This window comes from Phalacrocorax carbo, chromosome 11 (genome assembly GCF_963921805.1).
Source record: "Phalacrocorax carbo chromosome 11, bPhaCar2.1, whole genome shotgun sequence".
NCBI lineage: Eukaryota > Metazoa > Chordata > Aves > Suliformes > Phalacrocoracidae > Phalacrocorax > Phalacrocorax carbo.
The window spans coordinates 8,812,628-8,838,146 of record NC_087523.1 but is presented as its reverse complement, the minus strand read 5'-3'; the positions used below and the strand labels follow the sequence as shown (position 1 = coordinate 8,838,146).

General features: G+C 41.9%; 2 protein-coding genes and 1 non-coding gene across 5 annotated transcripts in view; 1 reads left to right on the top strand and 2 right to left on the bottom strand.

Moving 5' to 3' along the window:
- Positions 1-1,655: 1,655 nt before the first annotated feature.
- Positions 1,656-12,243, bottom strand: RBMX (RNA binding motif protein X-linked). Of its 2 annotated transcripts, none has more exons than XM_064462937.1 (9): positions 12,107-12,243; positions 10,606-10,732; positions 10,300-10,406; positions 4,666-4,837; positions 3,452-3,568; positions 2,971-3,085; positions 2,725-2,850; positions 2,545-2,633; positions 1,656-2,042 (listed from the first exon to the last, which is right to left on the bottom strand). In XM_064462937.1, exons 2-9 carry the CDS (start codon positions 10,712-10,714, stop codon positions 1,735-1,737), a joined length of 1,143 nt encoding a protein of 380 aa, XP_064319007.1. In that variant the 5' UTR covers positions 10,715-10,732; positions 12,107-12,243; the 3' UTR covers positions 1,656-1,734. The 2 variants fall into 2 exon arrangements, with proteins under 2 accessions (XP_064319007.1, XP_064319006.1); XM_064462936.1 differs by having other exon boundaries at positions 2,545-2,648; positions 12,107-12,242.
- Positions 10,477-10,549, bottom strand: LOC135315438 (small nucleolar RNA SNORD61). The gene has a single exon (XR_010374901.1). It is a non-coding gene; the product is annotated as a small nucleolar RNA SNORD61 (small nucleolar RNA).
- A 4,772-nt stretch (positions 12,244-17,015) lies between the features above and the next one.
- Positions 17,016-25,519, top strand: part of LOC104050958 (transmembrane 9 superfamily member 2) — a 32,477-nt gene continuing 23,973 nt past the window's right edge. The window contains exons 1-6 of one of the 2 annotated variants that reach the window (XM_064462935.1): positions 17,016-17,251; positions 17,794-17,861; positions 19,195-19,288; positions 21,006-21,133; positions 21,350-21,479; positions 23,730-23,857. In XM_064462935.1, the coding sequence (XP_064319005.1) occupies positions 17,135-17,251; positions 17,794-17,861; positions 19,195-19,288; positions 21,006-21,133; positions 21,350-21,479; positions 23,730-23,857 (665 nt within the window). In that variant the 5' untranslated portion in view covers positions 17,016-17,134. The remainder of the gene's footprint in view (positions 17,252-17,793; positions 17,862-19,194; positions 19,289-21,005; positions 21,134-21,349; positions 21,480-23,729; positions 23,858-25,519) is intronic. The other variant, XM_064462934.1, reaches the window with a different exon arrangement.

Below are 25,519 nucleotides of genomic sequence, written 5' to 3'. Positions count from 1 at the left end.
TTTGCAGATTATTCTGTTGCAAGTTTTACTACTTCTCTTTTAAGTGGTGGAGGATTCACTGGCTTGGAATGGACTGGAATGGCTTAGTGATAGGTTGCATGGCTTATGGATTCTCATTCCTTTTCAATGGTGCACTGCCACGTTAAATCCATAAGTTGAACGACAAAATTTACTGAGGACTAAACTGTAGTACAAAGCTTTTGCGTTTGTGCCTTTTTTTTTTTTTTAGTTGGAGGTCTTCATGTCTACTATATTCAAGAGCATCTTTTGAACTTCATGGCTTTACCTGAGTCATAACAACTTGCCACAGGTTCTGCCACATGTACCAGATATCCCTGTAATGCAGTGTCAAAATAAACAGAGTCAGGCATCCAACTAAACGTCAAGTTTGGAATCGCTTGCTTCAAACTCCCAATAGTCGAGCAGATATTTGTCAATCTAAACCAATTCCTGATTTCACATGGCTTTAATTTTAATATAGCATATGCAGCCTCTTTAAGCATCTTCACTGAAAGGTACTGGGCACAAAATACCCCCTCCCAACCCTACTTGGCAACATTCTGTCTACAGTGAGCTGCATTACACCTTTAGTTTCAAAATTGGTGCCATAAATGCTTTTATCCAAGAAGAAATGTTGAATTTGGAGAACTTCTAATGTATTGAAGTATTTCTTTTCCTTTTTTTAAATCTAGACAGCACTTCCACTGCCATAACGTGCAGCTTCTCTTACTGAACTAGAGGAAGGTAACTTGGTTCAATTTTGACTTAGACTGAAAAACTAGTTTGCTTTGCTTACCATCTTTGCTGTTTCACAGGCATTTGATGCTTTAAATCAGCTGTGGAATGCTGAAAGATTCACTTGTTTTTAGGAAGCCATAAGCCTTTGAGAAGTTGGAGAGAAAGACTTCTTTGCTTATCTTATTTTCTCCTTTGGAATCAAAGATGTTCCTTTAAAAGTGAAACACTACAGAGTTGCAAAAATTTGAAACAGTATGAGTAAGCATCTTTTTGCAGCTTCTTTGATGGAATTGCTCAATTTTTTTTATATTTTTACAGTATTCTGTAGCTGACTTACATGTACATGATTTATTTGGAGGGGAGATCTTTTCAAACTCCCCATGAAACAGTAGGAAGGCAGAAAATAGTATTATCCACTTGCTTTTTCGGGTTAAGTGAATGATATCCTCTATTTTTCTTTACACAGGATCTGAAGGCATTCTGTACTGGGAACACCGGGACTTCAAATTCTAGGCAAAACTGAACCTCGTGTAGAATATCCCCACCACCCTCCAAATCACAAGCAATACTTTAAGAATGAGATGCTGAACATGTAGAACAATCCATCTCCATGTTAGATGGTTGGATGTTGTGTGGAAGATCTTAAGAACTGCTTGTTCCATTCATGAGGAAAGTCAGATGGGAAGTGTGGCATTTCAGGGAAACTTTACTTTGAAAATTACAACACTAGTACACAGCTCAAGTTTCATACATTTAACATCTGCTTTTTGAAAGAAATGTTAACAATTTTGAAATGAAATTAAACATTGGTTTAACTTTTCCTCACAAAAGCATAAAAGTCATGGAGGGGAAAACTTAACAGGCAACAATAAAAAAAGGTAAAAACAACTTTTCCTTTTAGTAGTCCTCTGGTAGTAAAGATAGAACAACTTCCACTTTGCTTTTTTTTTTTTTTTGAGAAGTAATCTGTCTTGGTCCAAAAGTTTGAGAGTGTTTTTAGTATCTGCTTCTGCCTCCACCTCTATCAGATCTGCTTCCACCACGGCCGCCACCTCTGGGTGCTCCGCGGCTTGAACTACTGTAAGAATCACGAGGAGGTGGATAGCCCCTTTCCATGGATGGGGGAAGACCCCTGTCTTGTCTTCCAACACGATCACGGCCACTTGAGTAGACATCACTTCTGCTGCTTGAGTAACTTTCTCGGCTTCCATATCCATCTCGTGTGCTGCCGTAATCGTCATATCGACTGCTTCCACCATAAGATGGCGGGGGCCCTCGTGCAGGTGGAGCACTACGTGAGTTACCTGCAGGGTCAACGGTCAGGTAATATGGCAACACCATAAGTTATATATAACAATTTCAATTTGAATTTACAGAATTGCTGTATTAAATGTTTACTGCTACTCTTTTGCATGTTTTGAGATGTTCTTAATATAATCTGCCACGTTAATGGTATTTAAAGTAGCGATTGCATATCAGGCAGTGAGTGGATTTAAAGACTCTGAAGGAATGAAGACGGTGTTTATTCAGGCAGGCTCTTTACTGGGTATTCCAGAACAGCTTGTTATTTTAGAGAAGAAACTCAGCCATATTTTCCAGAGACAGTTGCAATTCTGAACTGTAGACTTTGCTTCTTTAGCTTATAGCTCACTTAACAAGATGATCAAATGATAACCAACAACTGCACTTTCACTGTAATGGGAAAAAAAAGTGTGCCACTTCCCCCTAAAACACGAGCAACCTAGTAGAAGTCAGGTTTTATGACACCTGTACAATTACTACATGATCCTTAAAATGGATTCTTACCATAACTCTCATATGAATCTCTGTAGGAGCCTCCACTTGGATGATCTGAGTAGTCTCTGTCACGTCCACCACCGTATCCATCACGATCACTATAGGAGGAAAGACTACTAAGGCTTAGTATCAATCAGTGGGATCACAGCAAGAAAAAAATGCCAGGGAGAAAAATTCAACAGTAGGTACCTATATCCCCTAGAGGGGTATTCATCACGTGAACTGGAATGACCATAATCACGATACGCGTAGTCTCGTGGAGGTGGTGCATAGTCCCGTGTATCCCTGGAACTGGGATAATCTCTGCTTGAATAACTGCAAAGAACAAAAACTGAAATGTTAGCTATGTCATACCTCAAAAGACCAGTGATCAAAACCCTTCTCTGAACAAAAAGAAAAAAAAAAAACAGGCCAAACTAAATTAGAAAGATTTACCCATCTTTAGTGCTATAGCCATCATCTCTTGGAGACATGTAGACATCTCTTCGAGATGGCATTGGTTCTCTGCGTGGAGGACCACCGTAACTGTCTCTTCCACGTGACACAGGAGCTTAAGAGAAACAGGTGAAATTTTTAAGCTTCATTAGCCTTTAGCCACACAGAAGACTTCAAGGCAAGTATTAGCAGACTGTTTATAGCAATTCAAACATATCTCTATAGACTAGTTTATAATACTTTGCTCTTCTGCTTGTACAGTTTTAAAGCAGCAACAGAAGGAACATACTCAGCATATCACACCAAATTGTTCCAAACAGCTACAAAGTGATATTGGTATGAAGAGAACTGATAGATTAGGAAAACGATACGCTATCCCACAGCGGTTTTCAGCTAGAATCAGTAATTAGCAACATTTTCTGAAGAAAGACTAAAGCGCTACAGCTGACTACGCAAACAAAATGATTAGGAAAGTCCTTACCTCTTCCTCCCATACTACTGCTACGCACTGGTCCTGAAGGTGCAGATCTTTTAGGTGGAGGGCCTCCACTTCGTGGAGGTGGACCTCTCTTCATGGGAAGTGGCCCTCGAGAAGACCCTAGAAGGATAAGCCATCAACCTACTTGTCATTTCTGTGATATTCACCCATGTGTCCCTAAGGCCTGAACTACAATAACCTAAGCACTGTTATTACCACCGCATGATGAACAGTAAACCTCTAAAACCAGACCTCAAAGCCTTCTCTTGTGTTTTGGCCACTACTAGATGCGACTGGCAAACTGAGAGCCCACCAAGTTAACTTTTCCATAGCCTGAATTCCTGTCAAGAACTGTCTTTTATAACTTATCCAAAAGCCACAGTGTGACACAAGGGAGAAAGACAGCTAATACCTGTAACAAGTCACAGCTTAAATGCTCAAGTTACTGTTCTAAGACGACAAGAGCTACCTGGGAAGATGTACTAGAGAAGATCCTACAGAGAGTGAACAGAGGCACTACAGAGTCTGTAGAACCTACTACACAGACTCTTCAAGACAGTTGTTTTCACTATTTCCAGGGTTGTTTTTTTTCCTGCATTACAGCTTTTACTGTTCTACCTCAGGTGCTGCTTGCTTTTTAAGTGACAGTTTTGTTTTGATACTGAAAAGCCTCTGAATAAAAGCTATATCTTAATTAAAGATTATCCAGTATCAAGTAATATACTATCCTTCCACTTCAGAAAGCTTCAACTCAACACGCTACTATTTTATAACAACAAACGAGGCTCAGCTTCCTTAACTGCCAATATGATCTGGAAGGATCAGTCCTAGAATTTAATAAGTTTAGACCTCTTGCTAGTAAGGATGAAAGGCAGTTCCCTTTCCCTGGTGGAAGAGAATCGCTTTTTCAACTCGAATACCAGAAAGCTTCCTTTCTCATGTGCAGGGCAGGAGTTTTGCTTTTCTTTCATAGCCAAAAGTCAAGTGGAGTGTTAGTTGTAGAAGGGAATCTTCATATTTGAAAGCCTTTTCTTAAGGTGTACTTGCCTAATCAAAAATTTTACTAAACTGCCGAGATCATATTTCATCATTTTAATAAAGAACAAGGAGTGCACTATTCGGCTGTTTGACTTTTTTTCCAGTAGGATTATTGTCATCTTCCAATGAGATTGTCTTGTATGTTGTCCAAGTATATAATGAGAGAGGTAAATACATACCCAAGTGACTCCCTCTTGAAGGTGGTCCTCTTGCGCCACTTCCGCCTCTTCCACCTCTAAGGCCCCTGGGAGGACCTCTGCTTCGTGGAGGGGGTGGCGGCCCACGCCTACCACCACTTTCAAAGGATGGCTTGGTTGCTTGTTCCACTTTAATTGCTTTCCCATCTAATGACTAAAGAAGAAGCTGCTTTACTTACTGCTCAGTCATGTCTGTATTTCTTAAATTAAGCCCCTCTTGCTTCACTATTATAGGGCTTCCACTTTTATAAAGTTAGAGCAATTCTAGAACTGATTTCAGTCTTCAGTATTAGTGCCCATGTACTCAGCAGCATGTTGGGCCTAATTTTTAAAGTACTTCATTCTTGTAGTATTGATGGAAAAAAAAATATACAGAGCAGCATCAGAAAGGACTTTCATTGAAAACACAAGTGTCCAATGATTACGGCAGCCCCATGTCATTTATTCTGTAAATGAAACACGATTTATGAACTCCAATTTACTTTCAATTGCCACGGACTTTTGTACCAAACTAGGACTGCACCAGTAGTTACAGGATTAAGCTGAAGGTATCTTAGCTTCAGTTGGGGTTTCTGGCAATGGGGAGGCCGTTTAGTACATTTTCTTGATGTCCTGATAAAACGGTGATCACGGAAGTATTTAGAAGTAATTTCAGCCTCTACAAAGCAGACTGAGTATGATAATTCACCCCTCTTTTCTACCATTTCAAGCTGGGTTTTCCAAAGAGGTGACTGTCACAATTCACTCTATTACTTGCTTTTCCAGAGTGGAGGTGCTTTGTGGTTTGTTTGGGGGTTCTGTTGTGTGGCTCTTTTTTTTTTTTGAGGGGTGGGGGGGGTGGAAGCATTTTCTGGAATATAGACCTGCAATAACAGGAGCTCTGCAGCCAACATGAGCAAGTGGTAAGATATATTGAGTAACTCAATATAATTATCTAATTTCTGTATAATCTTTCAGACACCACACATTTGGTAATTATAGCAGAGCCAAGCTCACAAGCTCTAAAGTTAGGCTACTGTACATCTATTCTGGCAAATATGGTTTATTTGCCTTTTTTAGCAGTTAAAAATTAACTCTGCTATGACAACTAATGAATTGTACATGCAGGAAGTGTTATTTATTGCACTTTTCTGCAATGAATGAACAAGAACATGACTGCTAGTAATAGCTTACTCTGAACTGCTGATAGTTGTTTACTGAGGTACTGAATATTTTTTGTTCTCTACTGAAATCATCCACTTTAGTAGCTCATGTACTCTGCCACCATACATAGCTGTAGCTACTGTTTGAAAAAACCTATGAATATATCCACAGGTCCCACTTGATCCACTGTGAGACAAAAATACTAGCAAAACCATACTGGTCTTGGCTTTGACTTAAAGTATTTTGCTTATGGAAGGTTCCTCAAAAAGCCTTTTGGCATGACAAGCTGAAACATTCCAGGAGCGAGCATTAGCACCTCTTATCACTGGAACTTCTCAGTTTGTATCATATTATTTTGCCATCATCACTCATCTGTCTCAGTCATTCTTCTCAAAAGAGGAAGAGTGGGCTTGAAGCCTTAAGTTTTGCCATCACAACCACTGCTGTCCTCAGTTTCACAGCAGGTTCCTGACAGCTTATTTCATGTTTGGAAACCAAACACCATCCCCTTCTGCTAGCATCAATTCTGAAAACCTGGATGCTAGGTCCAGGTTCCTCTTTTATGTAGGAGGTAAAATTTTCATTATAATTTATCCTCCTATTTTCTTTTGCCTTGCACTTACGCATCTTTCTTAGGCAAAAGATAGGTTTCTTTTGAAACTGCTTTACGCAAGCAGCCCTGGAAAGCCATGCCAAAGTTCCAAAAAGACCTTTCATTAGGTCCAAGATGATTTTTCTTTTTTTTTTGTTAACCAGGAGAAGGTGATTTGTCAAAAGTTTGTCCTGTTTTAAGGCAGAGAGGACAACTTCATTTTATAGGTTCTTAGGTCAAAGAAGAAAGGTCTCACCTCATTGAACAGATAAAACTCAGACAAGCCATTTCAGAATTCAGAATTTTTTCCAATGAGCCCAAAGCACCAGCTGTCAAAGCAAACACTCATTTGCTGGTGTTTAACCCTGATTCTGAGTGTTACAGTAGCATTTTTAGTATGGTATGGGCACCATGAAGTGCAGTCACTTTGGTGCTAAAAAGCAGGAATGAGTCATTTAAGGTTAATAATAGATTGGCAATCACAAAAACTCCTATAAGTGGAATGAACAATCTATACAGCTTTGTAAGGTGAGCCAGGAAACCTTAACCAAACAGAACTAGAGAACTGTCCTGCGAACTGTTCCATGTTCCAACAGAAAATATTAAAAGAATTTGAAGTTTTGGGAGTGGGGCAGAAGTAACACATTCCAAAGAAACTGTTACAGAAACTTGCATGAAACTGCAGCCTAACACCACACAGGGCTTTCCTCTCCAATGGATTACTTTAGTGTTGATGCTGCTGTGATTCCACCACTTTTGCATGTTTCTTGATGGCACATCAAGTGGGCTTCCTTTCACCAAATATATTCAAGTACTGAAGGTCATTTCTTATTACGCTGAGCTTCTATGTAGCTTATCTCTTCACCAAAAGAACTGTAAACACTTTCTGTTGATTAGAGGAAGACAACCTTCTGTGGCACTGAGCACAGTTCAGAATGTTGTTTGTATTTGCTTCCAACCTCTTAAGACAGTCCAGCTGGCTTGGCAGGTATACACTGGAATTAAATCTTTGGCTTGTACGAGATGTTTCCTCCAAGGTCACATTCTCTCTTTAATTATCCATTTATCCTCAGGACTTAAAAGCAAAAGATCATGAGAACAGCCTACTGCAGTGCCCACTACAGACTTCGGAGTATTCACACTTGTGTCCAGGTAAGCATATACATTTCAAGACATCAGTATGTAGATTTGACTGCCATGCAGTTAAGGTTCTTTTTAAAGAGGATTAATAATTGCTATAAAGTACTTCTAACATTTCTTCAGCACTGCTCAGACATGCTAACATTGATCCAATTCTGCAGAGAAAGTAATTTAAATGAAAAATCTCCACCCCTGCTCCAAAACCATTACCTCCTGACCTCTTTCTGCAGGACTGAAATTAATCTTCAAGAAGCAAGCTCAGACTAGTCTATGCTTGTCCCATTTTGCAATGAAATATCATTAATCCCCTTTACTTCCCCCCCCCCCCCCCCCCCCCGAAATGAACAAAGCCTTAAACATCCGTTTTTCATGAATATTTGCAAAGCAAAAAATCAAATCCAAATTTACTCTTGCAGAATCTATCCAAGTCGGCCTCTTCTACTGGCTGCAACTTTGAATTCCTTTGGAATGACGGAATGAGCAACACGCTGGCAATGCAGAACTCTTCCCCCTGGCCAGACAGGTCAACTAACTCCATACAGACTGCTTGAACAATTGCCTGCACAGTGGTTCTGCCGCTTCTTAAGTGGCTGAAATTCTCATGAGCACTCCATCATTTCCAAATGGACATAAAAACTCCAAGTTCTGATTTATTACAATGACCTCTTCCCACAGCATGCCTCAAACCGCTCCTCCTCATATCTAGAATGCAACGCAGTCTTTTTGAGGTACAAGCAGTACTTATTGTCCAGAAGGCCATCTGAAGATGAGGATGAGATACTACCTCACGAACATCTTCCGTATCTTTCATATCCATGGTTGAACCAAGCTAGATCAATACACAACTGGAACTATACACAGCAGCACCTAAAGGTTTGTGTTAAAAAGGTCATTCTACACCAAATCCAGAGTGAGGATGCTCTTTTCGTACACTATTTGCTGCTCAAATTTCAAAGCAGATGAAGCCACCTTTAGTTTTTTTAGTGTTGAAGACAAACCATGAGAACACTGATCCACAAGGCAGTACTTCCTAGCATTTCTTGACGGTGACGCAGATGGTGCATTCCAGAACATGTAGACATTACCTCAGCCGCAAACATTCTGTCTTGCTTAGCTACTTTACTTCAGCATTATTTTCCTGAATGTTTCCAGTGTGACCAAACACATGCCACAACATTCAAAATTCAGAACAGTTGGTGATTATTTTGCGAGGGATTTTCACTTGAAGGCTGCACTCCACAAACACTTAACATTAGTGACTGAACTCTTTCAGCCTGACAATTAGTTGTTCATGGTTGAAGTTACCTCATGTGAGGTTCAGTGTAACGGCTACTTCAGAGGCGATCAGTGTTTAAGAACTGCAGTAGTCTTCAGAACTGTAGCAAACTACACAATGAAGACATAAATTTCATAAAAGAGCACCTTTAAGGATGTTTAGGCTGGCACAGAAAGGACATTACCTGACTTATCACGCTCTGCCCTGACAAAAACTACTAACTTGTTTGAAAAGGAAGCAAGTGTCCAAAGAAAGTAACACTAATTGTCATGAGGTTGTCCTGAAGCAGCCAGAAACTAAGTACACACAGCAGAAAGCCAGCTGTAACACAAACCAAGGAAATTCTACTATTTGTCTTCACTGCGAACGCTACAGCAAGCTCATTTTCTTATTCCTAAAGTCCCAATATTCCTTAGGCTTTACTTACTGACTGCAATGACCGATGCTTTTTTTTATGTCAATGTTTTATGCTAACACAACAAACAGCTCTCAAAATCCCCAAGTGTTAATCAGAATCAGTAGAGGCTTTTTCACCTTACATCAATGGCATTTCAGAGACACTGCTTAGAATAAGGCCAATGAAGTGTAACCTTAACGTGAGTGTTCAGATTAGGGTGAAAGACCAGAGTCTGAAATTCAAGTTAACCAAGAAGACAGCTTTCACTGCCTGAAGAGACAGCACCTCTATGAAGATAAGCAGCTGTTGAACATTAAGTTGCAAACTTGCATCTAGCTTTTCAAACACATGCCAGAACAGACACAGATCATAATAGCCTATGGTCCTTTGACAAGCCATTCTGGTATTTATCTCAGAACTTTGCTCCAAATCCCTAGGTTATTCTTTTTAAGGACATTACATATGCATCAAATTTGTGTTTCCTTTTAGAGTCACATCATTGCATTGTAGGGTGTAAACAAGCAGATTCAATTGCTGGCTAGCTGCAAAGCTATTTCATATTAACTGGCAAGACGCTCCTCGTACACGCCAAGTAGACTGATGATGCAATGCACAAACATAGGAGATTATCTGCAGATTACCAGATAGTGCATCAATGCTCCAGCACAGTAGGGAAGTCACATTAAATCCATGTTAAAGGAACCGTTAACAGTTTTCAGGAGAGCCACTTCCCTGAAGTGTAATTTAAGCAGTACTGCATTCAAATATGACGAAACAAAAACATTACAGAAGACATACAGGAACAAAGAGCTGGCTACTAAAAAGCCCTCCATCACCAATAAAAAAAAGTATGACTGACAGCCACACTTCACTTTTTACTCTCATATCCATAATCAGGAGAAAGTAATTCCAGCTAGAGACATTTTGCCAAAGTTACGACTTGTCTCCAGGATTTTCTAACCCATCTTCTTTCCAACTTTTATTACTTTTTACTTGTATTAATTTACCCTAAAGATTAATACAGCTAGTCAGTAGTAACAGCAACATGTAATTGGTTTTAATTCCTACCTTTCCATTCATATCTCTGGCAGCATCTTTTGCATCTGCTGGAGACTCAAATGTGACAAACGCAAATCCTCTGGACTTGTTGGTTTCACGATCTTTCATCAAAAGGACTGCAGAAATAAAACCGTGTTACCCTTTCCTGTAATTAGGCAGCAACACTTAACCTTTATTTAACCTTTAAAGCTCAGAACTTCTTAGAGGACATGAAAGCACCATCATTTCAGATGATCAACGCCAAAAAAGTCATCACAGCTATGCTGTTGCTTCTCATTTTTCAGTATCTTAAAATAGAAAGGTTTTTCTTTTTACCTTCCACAATGCGTCCATATTTGCCAAATACAGCCTCGAGGGCTTTTTCGTTTGTCTCTGTGTTCAGGCCCCCAATGAACAGTTTCCCAGGACGATCTGCTTCAACCATCTTGATTCTGCAAATGACCTATTAAAACCACATGGTTGTTATTAACAAAATGTCACACTGCAACAGAGACTTCCATACCACCTCATGGAATATAAATGACTTCTCGAAAGTACGAGCAAATTTGCTTGAGCAAGATGTCATTTAAGAGATATAAGGTATAAAGAACATAAAAAAAATTATGACTTTTAGACCGAAGCAATTAGAAGTAGCACTGCTTTCAGTATTTCTTCACATCATAGGCTACTTCAAATAGATTAACTTTAAAAAGTGGAACAAAGCACTGATGAACTCTCTTAAGATCAAGTAGTGTTGGTGAATATGAAAAGCCTTTCAGGGTTACTGTCTTTTTGCCTTCGATGGTAATCCTAGCACTACCTCCCTCTAAATCCTGCCATAGATGTTTCGAGAAATTTACTTCACATGTCAAAGTAATGCCAAAATATTACAGCCAGCTTAGGCCAATTTCCAAATTAAGCTCATTCTTTAGATTGAGGTGCATCGAGACTATGCCAAAGTCCTGGCCTACACAACGTGTCAGCCTGAACGGATACCAAACCATCGCTGCAGTTCTACACAGCACGGCCACAGCTAAAGAACCGAAGACAAAGCAAAACCTCAAAGTGGCTGGCAAAACGCCCGGCGCCTGTGCACAAACGCTACCCGCATGGCTCCAGCTCAATGGCGGGAAAGCTCGCAGCAGCGTGCACGGCAGGCCTGCGCAGCTCCCTCAGCGCACCGGGATAGCGGGATAAAGCAGCCCCCCGGGAAGCAGGAGGCCGGCGGGTGCCAGGTCGCCCGGAAGTCCTCTTCTTTACCTTACGAAGGCGGACAGCGGGCCGGGGAAGGGGGGGAGCGGGGGGGCGCGTCAGACCCTCCGCGGTCTCTGGGCACCTCCACAAAATGGCGGCCCCCTTTGGCAAAGGGCTCTTCTCCCTCCCGGTGCCAAACGACCGCACCGGCGCTAACCCGACTGCACAGCTCAGCCCCGTTTAGAACCATCCGCCCGGCTCCGCAGGCACGGCCGCCGCCCTCCCTTCGCCCTCCTCGGGGATGCGGAGGCCCTCACGGAGGGACCTCCAGCAGAACCCCCCGCACGTAAAATGGCGGCCACCGCGCCTCACGCGGACGGGACCCCTCTTCGCCCCGCCACAGCCGCACCGCTCCCTCCGTCCTGCCCAGGGCCCGCAGAGGCACGCGGGGAGGCAGGCCCGGCTCCGCCACACCGCGCCTGGTCCCGCAGCGGCGCGCTGGCGGAACACGGTTTCCTCACCCCCAGGCCGGGCCCTCCGCCGAGCCACCGCCGCCTTCCGCGGCCCGCTCCCGCCCCACAGGGCCCCGCTCTCCCCCTCCCCAGAACCCCCGGGCCTGCTGAGCCCGCCCGGCAACACTCACCTCCGCCCGGAGAAAACCGCAACTGCGCAATGGGAGCGAACAAAGGCGCTGCAGGCCTTTATAGCGCTGACGTCACCAGACGGCCGGGGCCCCGGATGCACGCGGCGGCGGGCCCGGCGGGGGGAGGCCGCAGCCAGGGGTCGCCGTGGGGCCTTCCCGGGGCCCGGAGCACTCCGTCCTGCCCGGATACGGGGTGTGCAGCGGCCGCGGGTGGGGTCAGGGCCGTGAGCCGCCATGAACGACCGCGGACGCGGTCGCCCCTGCTGGGAAAGGCAGGTTGCGGTGGTCAGCGCTTCCCTTCTTGTCCCCCGGCTTTTCCGCTGCCGGCGCGGCGGGCCCGCGTCCGGCTTCTGAGCGGGATGCCCCAAGGAGCAGTTGCTTCCCTAGTTTGGAAGCAAAAGCTGGAATTGGAAACTTTTTCAATTTGGAAAATTAACTTTGGGGAAGTACCTGTGTGGGAGGGTGACCCTGTTCAGCTACGAGAGCCTGAGGGCGGTTTTAGTTAATTAATACATGTGCATGTCAATACCATCTCCTTGGAGACTTACAATAAGTATAATTTGAAATAGGTTGTTGTTAACAAAGTTTTGCACTGGTTCGAATAACTCGATTTTTTAATTACATCTGAGGTTCACTTGCAGGTATTTTGCTGACTTGAACCTCATAGGTGAAAAGTTAGGAGGAAGTCTGTGTGTACAGAATTGGCTAAGTTTTTGTGATTTGAACTTACAGATTATCTAAAATCAGTCAACAAGGCCTATTTTCTTAGTCACCCAGTCTAATTACCACTCAGTCTTTCAATTAAAAAACAAAACCGGATTTTTCTGTTACCTCCTTCAAACTAAGCGATAAAAACAAGAGAAGTTGCCTAATTATGTACACCGTGGTTTTTAAACAGAGCAGGTATTTTGCAAGTCTGCCTGTCTCCATTTGTCACCTTTTACAAAAATTCTAGAAGCACGGTGAACGCGGTCACTGAAGACTGGTAGCCAGCACCTGTAACTAATTCCCGCTCCAGCTCTGAAGAAGGACCCTTAGAGCTGACTTCTACAAGATGCAAAACCTAAGGAATTGCAGGTGCCTTGAACAGTTTAGTATTCTGTATAGCTCCTGACTCGAGCAATGAGGGAACAGTGCCAAGATGTGTCACAGGTAAATTATTTAATAAACCTGGTTCCCCTACTGAAATCTCACTAGGGTTAACCAGAGGACTTAAAACAGAACCTCATATGAATCCCCCTGATCCCAGGTTTGAGTAACGGATGCCAACAGCCAGTCCCTGCTTGTTCCTGGGGATCTGCAGTGCTGAGGGATGCCCCTCAGTCTGAGGAGCTGGTCTCCAGGGGCACTCCACATTCCTGTACTGCGCCTGCATCAGCCATGGCAGATCACCAGGTGGTTTTCCCTAGGGCTTTTCAAAGGGTATCCACGCTGTATGGTAGGCAGTGGTGCCTGGGACCTCTTCTGGCTCATGCTTGTACAGATCTCATAGCAGGTTTTCACTGAGAAGTCCCTAGGGCTGACTGGGCTCCTCAGCGAACCTACTGGGAGATAAAAGTAAAAAAAACCATTACCTTTCCCATCTGCCCTCCCAACTCCCTCACACACTGTTATCTGTGCCAGCTGCATGGAGGGGAGGAGGGGATGGGTGGGGTTTAAGCTATTGGAAATGGTGGTGTAGTTTCCTAGACTGTGTTCTCTTGTCAGTGACAGGAGACACAATATTGTCCGCCGGCAGGCTACCTTATCCACTTTCTTAAAGTGTGGGATGGACATTGCTCAACTCTTCCGTAACTTCTATTCTCCCTTGTGGTATTCTACAGACCTTTGTTTCTGAGAGGTGTCGGGTCTATAGATTCTACGGGTACTGCCCAGTGCCATTACAGTCACTGAGCTGCATAATTGTTGCATCCTGATTAAAAGAACATCATACATTTATCTTCAGTTTTTCAGTCTTCAGATACTGATATTCAACTGCTCTTTGCATTAAGGAAAGCAGAAGCCAGCATTGCTTCAGACGATCTCATAGATCTGTTGAGAATACAAAAGAACGTAGCTCTCAAATGCTTCTCTAGGCTGTATTACGTACTTAAAGATGATCACCTTTCCAGCAGAGATGCTAAGAGTTTCTGGATGCTGCTATTGTGTAGGGGAAAAGGAAAAGATGACCTTCAGTAACAAAGTGGGAGGGCACTCCACATGATAACAATGCAGTTGCCAAAGAATGGCATAGCTAGATACTCATCCAGTTATCATATTAAAAAAGGTTCAAATTCTATTTTCAATTCAGAATAATTTAAACCTCAGAGCCTCCCTGGAATGGATACTGAAAACTAAAGCAAACTGTTAGTTCTGTAAGAAACATGCTAAAAATAGTCTCCATCTATGTGTGAAGTCTCTGCGTACTTCTGTGACCTACAGTAGCATATTTGCTGACTGCCTCCCAGATAACTGGAAAGATAAGGAAATGCAGACTAAAGTGTCTTTTTCCTCCGCTGATTAAAAAAGTAAAATATTTCGCTGGTAACTTCTGGCTTCGTTTTATTAACATTCTGTTAACATGTACTATACATGTAGCTAGACAGGATTAGCATGAACATAATTACATTTGAAACAGCACTTGAACATAACTGCTGTAATTGTATTAGGGCCAAATTCTTCTATCCTTTGCCCTAAAAGATACCTTCTTCAGGCTTATCATCAAAACCTTAGCTCCATCTGCATTGCAAACTGGAACAGTGTTTTTACTATATTCCACTACACAGTTTATATATGGTCTTGCTCCAAGTTCAGTGAGACAGATCTTTTTCCTAGAGGATTAGAGGATATATAATTCTTCTAAGACTTCTCCGCCTCATCCTTTTTTTTTCTTTTTTGTAAGTTTGAATTTTTGTAGAAAAATTACGGAAACCTTCAGGGAACAAACTGCAGTCTGAATGGAAACTAATCCCTCTTATGCTTATGTAAGAAGTTCAAGGCTGAAGAGCTGTGGCAGTTTCTTTTGCAAATGATTTCTCAACTTTTAATTTTCTGATAGGAAATTAAGATAGAAATAATAAGTTGTAATATTGGCCCCTACAGAATAGGAAACAGGCTTAGATGGAATAACTGGGGAAACAGAGACCAGAAAAACACCAACCTTTACTCAGAAGACAGTTGCTATCTAACTAGCATAGATATACTTGCCCTTGCATTAACACAGCTTAAAAAAAAATCCTTATGTTTTTAAAAGTAGAAGAAATGCAATTAAGCATGTTACTTACAAACTCACATACATATGAAGAAATGGATCCCTTCATGCCTGTTCACCAATAACCATAAAAATGAACCCACTAGATGGGAGAGGTAAACAACATTCCATGAGTGTAATATTTTATGGGTTATTTTGGTAGCTTTCACCTAAAATGTCACTCTCTTGAGTGAATCCTATGATGTTTAAAAATGTAGTTGAATTTACACCACAAACCTGTTCGTACAGAGGGTAGTACTTTGATCTCCCTTGTACCACACTGCATATTTTCATCAAACATATTGGCCTTTTTCCAAGTTCATCATACTCCGGGTTTAAACCAGATAAAGGGTTCAGGAGAGCTGGGGGGTGAGGGCTAATGAATATATAAATAATCTGATCACATAAGACTCATTCAGAATGAATAGAAAAGGAATGCAATTCCCTCTAGATACATAATAAAAAACTAATAACTGGAAAGATCAGTTTAATATTTTCATTACAAGCAATTTTCTGGGCAGCTGTCAGTTGATAGGTATTTATGGAAATTCAGCATTTTTCCTCCATAAAACTCAGACTAGAGTAGATGAGAGCAGCACAAAACAGTTGTTTCTGGCACTGACTTCGTCAACCATTTCTAACCTGAACTCTGTAAGATGCTTCCCCAAATCACCTATTTGGGATCTAATTGTGGCCCCTTTCAGTTTAGCAATAAAAGGTGCATCACAGGTCCCTGAGACATAGCTGGAGCTGCCTGAAATGATTACTCAAATTTTCCATGCTCAGCTGCAAAGACACAAGATAAGCAATTATCATGCACCCTTTATTCTTTCTCTTTTTACCTGGTGCTCTCCTATGATAAAGGCAACTCTCTACTGATTGACGAGTTGGGTAAAAGTGTTAGACACGGAGGTTTTGCAGGGGTAATGCAAATGTAATGTCACAGGTTGGAAACCAGAGCGGCAACAGCTTGCCTAAATGGGAAGTACAGAGAGGAAGATGGAGGTGTTTTGTACCTGGTATTGACAGCAATGCCTTTAGCATAATGTCTTAGTAGTGAGTATTTGTCTTGCCATGGTACCATGGAGCTCAGCTTGCAGCCATCACTTGCACTTAGCCTGCTTCTCAGACAGGTTTTGCAACTGCTCCTGAGCACTGCTCCTGCCATTGCCACCTGAAGGAGTGAGCCTGGAGCTTGGCATCATGTTCATGGCACTGCTGTGGCTGCATGCTAGCAAGGAGCCACAGGATATCATGAGCTGGTGCACATCCCACTGTTGTTGGCTGCAAACATCACAAGCTGCTGAACCAGACATAAAAAAATCATCAAATATAATTCTTAAAAGTCACAGGGTTGCAGACAAAGGTTGCAATACAAGACCTTGGATTTCCACTCCGATTTCTGAGCTGGTAAAATCCAGTTTAAGTCTTTCTTTGCTGTGCTGGAATGATGTTCTGGTACCAGTCGCCACAGGGGACTTGGGGAAAAAGGACTGAGGTGACCGTCGAAGGAAAGAAGGGAAATCACCTCCCCACCGAGGGGGAGGTGACAGCCCGCCCAAACGTCCCGGAGCCAAGGCCAGCCTCCCTGAGGAGAGCCGCCGTGCCTCAGGATGCCCTGACTCAAGATGGCGCCCAGCGCCTCACCCCTCACCGCGCAGGCGCGGCGGCCCCAACGTGATTGTGACGCCGCTGCTACCGGCCTCCACCCCGGCTGAGGCCGCCTCCGAAAGGCGCTGGCCGGGGGTGTTGGGGCCGCCGCCTCGGCTCATGCTGCCTTCGCATCTTTGGGCTGGAACATGGGGCTGCTGGCGGCCGGTCTCTTGCTGGTGGCGCCTCTCTGTGCAGCCTTCTACCTGCCCGGCTTGGCGCCCGTCAGCTTCTGTGAGGAGGGCGAGGAGAGCGAGGGCTGCAAGGTGAGAGCCTCCGCGGGAGGGCCCGACATGGGTGGGCAACCCCTTGCCGCGGGAACCCCGAGTGCGGGGCTTCTCCCGCTGGGGGTTTCCGTGGCGGGGAGCGGGGGGGAACTGCCAAGTATCTCCCGACCAGCTGCGTGCGGGCCCCGGGTGCTCTCCCTCGGGACAACCTTTGCTCCGGGAAGCCAACCACCCTCAGCTCCCTTTCCTTTGGTGCACCCGGTGTGGTTTTTTACGGTGCAAACTTCCCCGTTTCCCGCTGGGCTGTTCAGCGAGTGCCGGGAGGGTCCTCCGCCGGTGCTTCGTGCATCGTAGCCGCCCCCGGTGGCGGCGGCGCTGCCGAGGGCGGGCGGCTCCGGCGCGGCCCAGCGCCGCGGCGGCGGCAGGGCCTGTCAGCAGGCTGTGGTAACTCCGCCGTGGGACGGTCCCCTCCGAAACTTGTCACAGCGCTTGTCAGCTAGCGATGCGTTTCGTGTCGGCCGCACGCTTCTGTATTTTCATACCCTTTTTTCTCCCCCCCCCTCTGTCCTTCCCTGTTTCAGTCGCTAATTGAGCTCTTTGTGAACAGACTGGACTCGGTCGAATCGGTTCTGCCATACGAGTATGATGCGTGAGTACATTGCAACAGGCTTCTGGAAGCGTTTGGAAAGCCTATTTTCTGTTCTCGGGCAGTGATACAACTCCTGATACAGTGCGTTTCTCCCAAGCGGTGTTTCCGGTAGGGATGGAAGAGTAAAGCCAGCGTTCAGCGGCAGGAGTGAAATGCAAGAGGGTGGGAAGGGTGAAGGCCACACCTGTGCCTCCTGACCATCGCCTGTTATTGTTAAAGACAAGACTGCTGGGTTTCTAATGCGTGCATTTTTTTGAGCTGAGTACTAGATCTAGTGTTGACTGTTTGATATGTTAGAAAGTTCTTCCTGCTAGTCAAATCTAGGAAGACAGGAGCTTTGTGTTCCTTGTTTCTGGCAACTAAAAGAAGTTAAAAGAAGTGTCACTGTTATTTTTCCTTTTTGCACCAAAGCTCTGTATCTAATTCTTTAACTATTTTTTTTAAATTTTGATTCTTGCCTGTGAAAACGTACCTGGCTTTGCAGGTATTTATAGGCCTACTAAGCAACGATACACAACATGCTTTGCAGTCCTGCTGTTAGGCATACAGAAAAGAGAAACTTGCAGGTGTTGTAGGTCTTATCCTGTGTAGTGCAAGAGTAGCAGCAAGACCAGAGACTAGCTCAAAAAGCCCATGGTGTCTCTATTTGCATTAAACTTTATGGAAGCCAATGAATTTAGGACCACTTATTGAGGAAAAGTATTTATTCACCAAAGATAAGCTATTTTCTTTTTTTTTTTTCTGCAATCTAGACTCCTAAACCTGAGTTTAAATAACAAAGATCCAGAATGGTTGCATCCTCTCTTCCATATTCGTCTGTTTCAGACTGTATGTAGCCAGAAAGAATCGGCAAATGGCATTTGGCAGTGTGGCACATTAATATTAAAAGCAGTTCCTTCTTTGGAACATGTTTCACATGAAATAATACTTGTAAAGACTCCTTTAAGAAAGGAGTGTAGTTATTTTTCTGAAACTTTTTTGCAAGAAAAATGGACGGTCCGTAGCATAGTCTTTATTTCTTAATATGAAACATTGGTTGTTTAAATTGTCATTTGAAAAGGATGCTTGGACTAAACATCATGCATTTTGGTAAAGATACTTCAGCTGTGATATATCTTGGTTGAAATTGATATCAAAATACAAATATTTCTATATATTATATGCAAAATTTATTTGCAAAGGTACTCCAATTTTTACTAATAGTGGCTGACCTGCCAAAAGAAGCATGTAAACTCCCACATTAAGGACATAATTTAAGAAATTGTTTTATGCTCATGTTTACAGTTATATGTTAATTAAAAATTAAAGGTAATCTTTTCCACTTTTTTTCCAGGTTTGACTTCTGTCAAGATATGGAAGAGAAAAGACCATCAGAAAATCTTGGACAAGTGCTGTTTGGGGAGAGAATCGCGTCATCTCCATATAAGGTTATTTTATCCCTTGAAGTTGATCCTGTTTAAATTTGATAGCTGCCATAGATAGCTGCTGTAATCCATAGACATAGTTGAAGACTTGATGATTGTGTAACTATTTTTTTTTAATATAAGCTTTACACTGTTTACGTAATAAAAACAAAACCCTTCCCACCTTCTACCCCAAAGGCATCTTAGGGTGGCTAATTAAAGTTAGGAAGCTGAGCCAGTAATCACTCTTCTTCCCTGTTCCTCTGTAGTAGAGAAATCCAGAAGCTATATCTTCAGCAGTTCTGTAACAACTGGGTGTATAGTGTGTTAGGTGAACGGAAATAATTAGTTTTTTAAAATGTAACATTGAAGACTGTAAACTGGTGGTTCAGGAGCTGTTTCATATGCTTGGTTGTACTCTTGGGCAACTTCCAGAGTGGGAAGGGGAAGCCAAGTTGGGGCTCCCTTTCAGCTCTTCTGTGCTTGTACACGCCTAACATCTGTTGTCTAAAACCAAATTTTTCATTGTTGATGCATGTCACTTGAAATCTTCTGTAAAATAAATGTATAGAAGTATTTTGTAGATTAGGTATGTAGTATTTTTCTGTCTCATGCTCTGCGTTAGCAGTGAGCAAATGTAGCATCTCTAAAATGCTGTCTAATCAACATGGGAAAATTATTGGCAGTAAAGGAGATATGGTCAAACACTGGCTCTTAATGCTTGAAAGCTGTATACTGTTCAAGTGGAGCTTCCAGCCTGGGATTTGCTGGTGAAGCTGAAAACTGGGCTATGTTTGTGTGCGAGGGTTGCTAGATAATCCAAATCCCTGTGAGAAAAAGAGGCAGCAGAGTTTCTGAGTCTGCTGCTGCTCAGTCATTAGGGACCTACTCACATCTTTTCATAGGACCGTTAAGGAGGTGATGCCTCCTCCCTTGTGTAAATTGCTCCTAGAATTCTCCTTTTCTTTGACCCTCTCAGCTAATGTAATTTTAAATCTTATGACTGCTGGCCACAAGAAGCTTTTAAATATGTACCATGATGAGTCATTTGGGCTGGATACCCACTGAATAGATTTAAGTATTATAACAGTTACTTGTTTGAAATGGCTGCATACTGTGGTAATTAGAAAGTGCTGTTAGCACTTAGACTTTGATAATGTTAGAATTCTCAGTCATGTTTTAAGTATGTTAGGTCACTAAGAGGTAAATCCTAACTGGGTTAGAATAGAAGTTTGATATACAGCTGTGAGCATGTTTGTGTTAGGGGGTGTCTGCACCCGAAGCACAGATTCTGTGCAACTTGGTGCGTTTTTGGCAGCCTTGCCTAATAACTTAGTAGTTGTGGGGAAACGCAGCTAAAGTTAAAATGAAACATTCAAAAAAGGTGTAGTTGAAAGTCTGGTTTAGCAGATGATGAAATTACCAAAATTAAACAAACTGGTAAAAGAAAAAAGCAATACTTTTTCTACTAATTTTCAAATTTAAACTACTTCCAGATAAACCCTGAGAATATATCTGGGCTATTGAAGAGATTTTCAGCAAGGGGATTGCTGGTGCTGGATATACATAAGTCTTGACATTTAAGTTAAAGCTGTTGTACAGGAAATTCTGGCTGTAGAAGCTTTTGTAGCAAGGAAGTGAAGTATCTTAGAGTAAGCTTCACGTTAAAAAAAAAAAAAGGCTCTAAAAGAGTTTTGAAGCAAAACTGAGATTAGTTTTTTGGTGTGCTTTTTTTTAACAGTTCACTTTCAAAAAGCAAGAAACATGCAAGAAGGTTTGTACAAGATCATATGACCCAGGAAACAGTGCTGATAAAAGCAAACTGGCTTTTTTGAAGAAAGGAATGCAGTTGAACTATCAGCATCACTGGTAAGCTGTGTGCTTGAGGTTGGGGGTGTTTTTTGCTGCTTTTTACACTATCTGTGTTTTAAGTGGTTGCTTTCTTCCTTCTATGTGATAGTCGTTTTCTACTGTGCATCTTGTGGGCACTACTGAAAACAGTGTGTATTACATCAATGTTAAATGTCAATGTGAAATAAGGTGCATCCCTTTCTGAGGACGTGTTCTTTGGTGATTTCTGTCTAGGATTATTGATAACATGCCTGTAACGTGGTGCTATGATGTGGAAGATGGACAAAAATACTGTAACCCAGGATTTCCAATAGGCTGTTTTGTTACTCCAGATGGTAGAGTTAAAGACGCTTGTGTTATAAATGTAAGTGATGGAACTTTTTTTTTTGTTAGTACAGCAGATTTAATTTAATTTACAGTTTTATTTTTAAGCTTTCATTTCCTGAGAAAGAACAGGTACCCTTGTAAACATGGTTAATACTCAGAATGTGGGCATTGACAAAGCTGAATGCTGCTTCGGTATGCAATGTGTCACTGATACAATTGTCCAAAAAAACCCAGTTCATGTAGATCTCTTGACCAATATAGATAAAGCTATAAAACAACCATATTGGTGTCTAAAAGCCTTAGAAAATTGAGGTTTTGTTCTGAAATTTCATGTGTGTTCATCCTTCTACCTAGTCATTCTTTGTCCATGCCACTAAGTTGTATTTGTATGCAAGACATTTTACTGATTTCAGATAGAAGCTTTCTAGTGAAGACCTAGAAATGAGCACTGTGCTCTAGTTGCAAAAGTTACGTCTAGCACAGTTTACAAGTTAAATGTGTCAGGATTTTCCCAGATGGCTGCAAGATAACAAACACAGCTGTGACAAGGAAAGAATTACATTGACAACAATTTGAAATGTGTCAGTCATCCTGGGAGTTCCATGGTGAACTAGTACAGTTACAGATAATAGTGATACAGTTTTACCTCTCCTGGGGTGAGGGACCACACTCCTCTTTTAGTGAGGAGGGAGCTCTCTGCTATGGCTCTGCTCTGCTGCATGATTTACGTGTGCAGTGCAGTCAATTTATTTGTATTCCGCAGGTCTGATGCTTCTTGGAAGTGATTAATTTATCATGCATGTTCAGTTTACTCGGTCCACAGTCACCTTCCAACTCGGTTACTTCTCAAGCTCCCTAGGCTATTGAAAACGATCTCTGAATTGTATGACCTGTTCTAGTTATGTGTTCAACCCCATTGATTTGTATGTGAGGAGGTTTTTATGTTAAATTGATATTGGTGTATGTTGTGTTGGAAGCTATCTGGTACACAGAAAATGGTGGTAGCAAAATCAGCAACTTGGCTAAAAAGTTTTTGGTTGTTTTTGTTTGTTTTTTTTTTGAGGGGGGCCTTCATACTTAGGCAGCAATGGTTGAATTTTCTAGAGTACAAGCTCTAGAGAGCTTGTACTGTGTATCCATGAAACGCTGCGCAAATTGTGCTAGCTGTGGTGTGGATGCTTTGCCAGTGTAGCTGTCATGCTCAGCATTGATTTTAGTTTGTAGGTTCTAACTGCGATGAGGATGTTGTGTGGCATTGTTGTGGGAATGTTGTGGGACGATTGTTATGGGGGCAAATAAGAATGTAGCATCATGGATATGACTGTAATCCTTGGGCTGAGTTGGGAAATATCATCCTTTTCCAGAGGTATACCCAAATACCGCTTCTAGCAGACATAATTGTCTCTTTAAAAATGGGACCAGGAAAGGGGTGGTTGTCATGCAGTGGCCCAGCTACAGTTCATCCTCACATTTATGCAGCTGGAAATGGAGGAAAGATGGCATTATAGTATGACATAGGTATAATTCTAGTCCTCTGATGGGAATCTTGATCATGGTGAAAGAAGAGGAGTCCAGATAAATTTAATGCAAGACACCTTCATATTTTGCTGGGAGGGGGCAGGGGATGGAAGAGGTGTAATATACACAATAAATAAAAGAATTTTTTTTACTTGGAAACTCAACTAGCAGTCTGTCGTCCTGGTCCCCTAATTCAAATCAAATTTTTTTAAACAATTACAGTGTTGAGGAGAAAAGAAAATCCAAGTCAATTTAATTGACTCTGGTATCATCTGAGCTTTATATAGTTCTTCATAATTCCAAATTCTGAAAGGATAGGGCTACTGAAGCAAAATAGCTACTGAGGGTGAAAGGTAGTTTTTTGAAGCGGAACCTGTTTGTAAGCTTGGGTAGCTGGAGTGTCTACTGGGAAGACTGGGTTGGGGAAGGGGGGAGAAACAGTGAATCCAAATTACTTGTACTTTGAATGAATACATATTTGACCTCATTTTGGCAGCTTTTTGTGGTAAATAAAAAAATGGTGTCAAACATATTTAAATTTTACTAGTAACACAGATGTGATACTTTTGTGTTACATAACTCAAACCCACATAATATGCATAGAAAAATATATGAATATTTTATACTGGTATATTAAAAAATCCATGAATGTTGATGTATTTCCGTGTCTGTTTTGCTCCTCCCTTGGCCAGTAGTCTCCTTTTAAAGTTCTTGACTACTTGCGCCCTCTCCTGTTGAAGTTTCTCAATCTCTTGGTGATATTTTGTAGTCAGAGTTTAACAAGAAGAACACTTTCTACCTCTTCAACCACGTTGACATAACAATCATGTACCATAGTGGGAAGGATGAAAATTGGCCTGGTGCAAGACTGGTGATGGCGAGACTGAGACCGCAAAGGTAACTGTGCGTCAAAGGAGCAAGTTCTAGTACTAGGGAGTCCTAACAGTAGTTGCAAACTTAGAAATTATACTTGGTGTCAGTAAGTTCTGAGGAACTGGTTGTTCTTTAAACATTTTAGTATACTGGTTCACAGCTGGAACTGTATTCACAGAGTAGTTCCACGACTGCTTTTAAAATCTTCCCCAAAGTCTCTCCTGATGGAAAGACTGCTTATGTAGACGGTTATAACCAGACACAAACAATAGAAGCTTTCTCATGTTTTTCTTGATTTGCATCTTGGTTGTGCATTACTTTTTTAAAAGAAACATTTTAGTTTTTTTCTACGTGACTATGACTTGAAGACAAGTTTTCAGCTACACTGAGAAATATCCTTTAACTGAGTGTCATCTGTTATTGTTGCTGCATTGCCTCCCAGATGTGCTTTGTATGAATGTACCGTATTTGTACAGGGGTACTTTTTCCTGTGTTAGTTTGGATACTGAGGTATAGGTGAAATACCAAGTTAATATTGGTATTCAGAACAGCAGCTGATGATGACTAATTTTCTAAAAAGACTAACTTATTTTCTTAAACAGTAGCTCCTTAGTTTCTGTGTCGACCAGAGAGGAGATGCAACAATTCAGAGGTCAGAAACAGACTGAAGCGATTACTTTGGCTGCTTGTCAGTCAGTTCATACTTACCTATATTTGAAAACTGCAGTCTGTTTATAACATTTCACAGTAGGTTGCCTTTTTTTTTAGCTAAACGCTTCCCTCTCCACAGAGATTATGTATATTCTTAAGTTACACTACCACAGTTTCTCAAGTCATACAGACATGTATGGTACAATGTGGCTCAGGTATACTTTTTTTTTCTGTTACAATGGTATAGTGTGCTTTTAGTGAATTATGCTTGCTATATGAGTTTATTCCTTCCATTTACATCTGCTCTGAGATGGTGGCAAGAAGATTCTATCAACCTCCTCCATTGTCGATCAGTGCTTTATCACTTGCAACCTGAATGGTTGAAAAATGAGAATTATTTTCACCAGTAAAGCAGACCACAAGGGGGCACAGTTAGGTTACACATAACCTTACTTTTGTCCTCCTTTGACCTGTTGTTTTGCTTGGTGCTTTGCTTCAACCTTGAATGCTACTGATGGGGAGTATTTGTGGTTGGAGCACTGTAGACCTTTCATGAAAGTTTTTACTGTCTTGTGGCTTGACTTAGTAATATAATTGACATATAATAATGCGTATAAAGTAGAATTGTTTATCTAAATTGGGTAAATACAACTTGCCCAAGAGGGCATGAGAGGGAAGCTATTTTCCAGTGTTAGAGGAGGTTTACAGGAATGAATTCAAGCAAAACTTAAGGTTTCTTTGATGTTATGCTTCTATAGCTGCAGTATTTCTAAGGTACTGCAGAGACAGGTTTGCATATTTGAGCTTTAGAATGTAGGATGTTGTTTAGTCTGGCAAATGTAGAACAACTCAGAACAAGACTGACAAGGTAAATTTAGACCACTTGTATAGGAATGGAAAACGGCAAGGTTCCCACAGTAATTTCTTTTTGCATCTGTAAAAAATATAGTAATTAAAAAACAAAAAAATCCAAAACCCACTCCCAAGTCCACCAAAATAAAAGTAAGTAAACACCCTTCTCCCTGTGAGACTTGA

Excerpts from the sequence above, each read along its gene's own strand:
- RBMX (XM_064462936.1), bottom strand. The coding sequence starts at position 10,714 with ATGGTTGAAGCAGATCGTCCTGGGAAACTGTTCATTGGGGGCCTGAAC. Across the intron at positions 4,838-10,299 it reads CCAGAGATATGAATGGAAAG|TCATTAGATGGGAAAGCAAT; the intron begins GTAGGAATTAAA and ends CTTCTTCTTTAG. Across the intron at positions 2,043-2,544 it reads AGATTCATATGAGAGTTATG|GTAACTCACGTAGTGCTCCA; the intron begins GTAAGAATCCAT and ends TTGACCCTGCAG.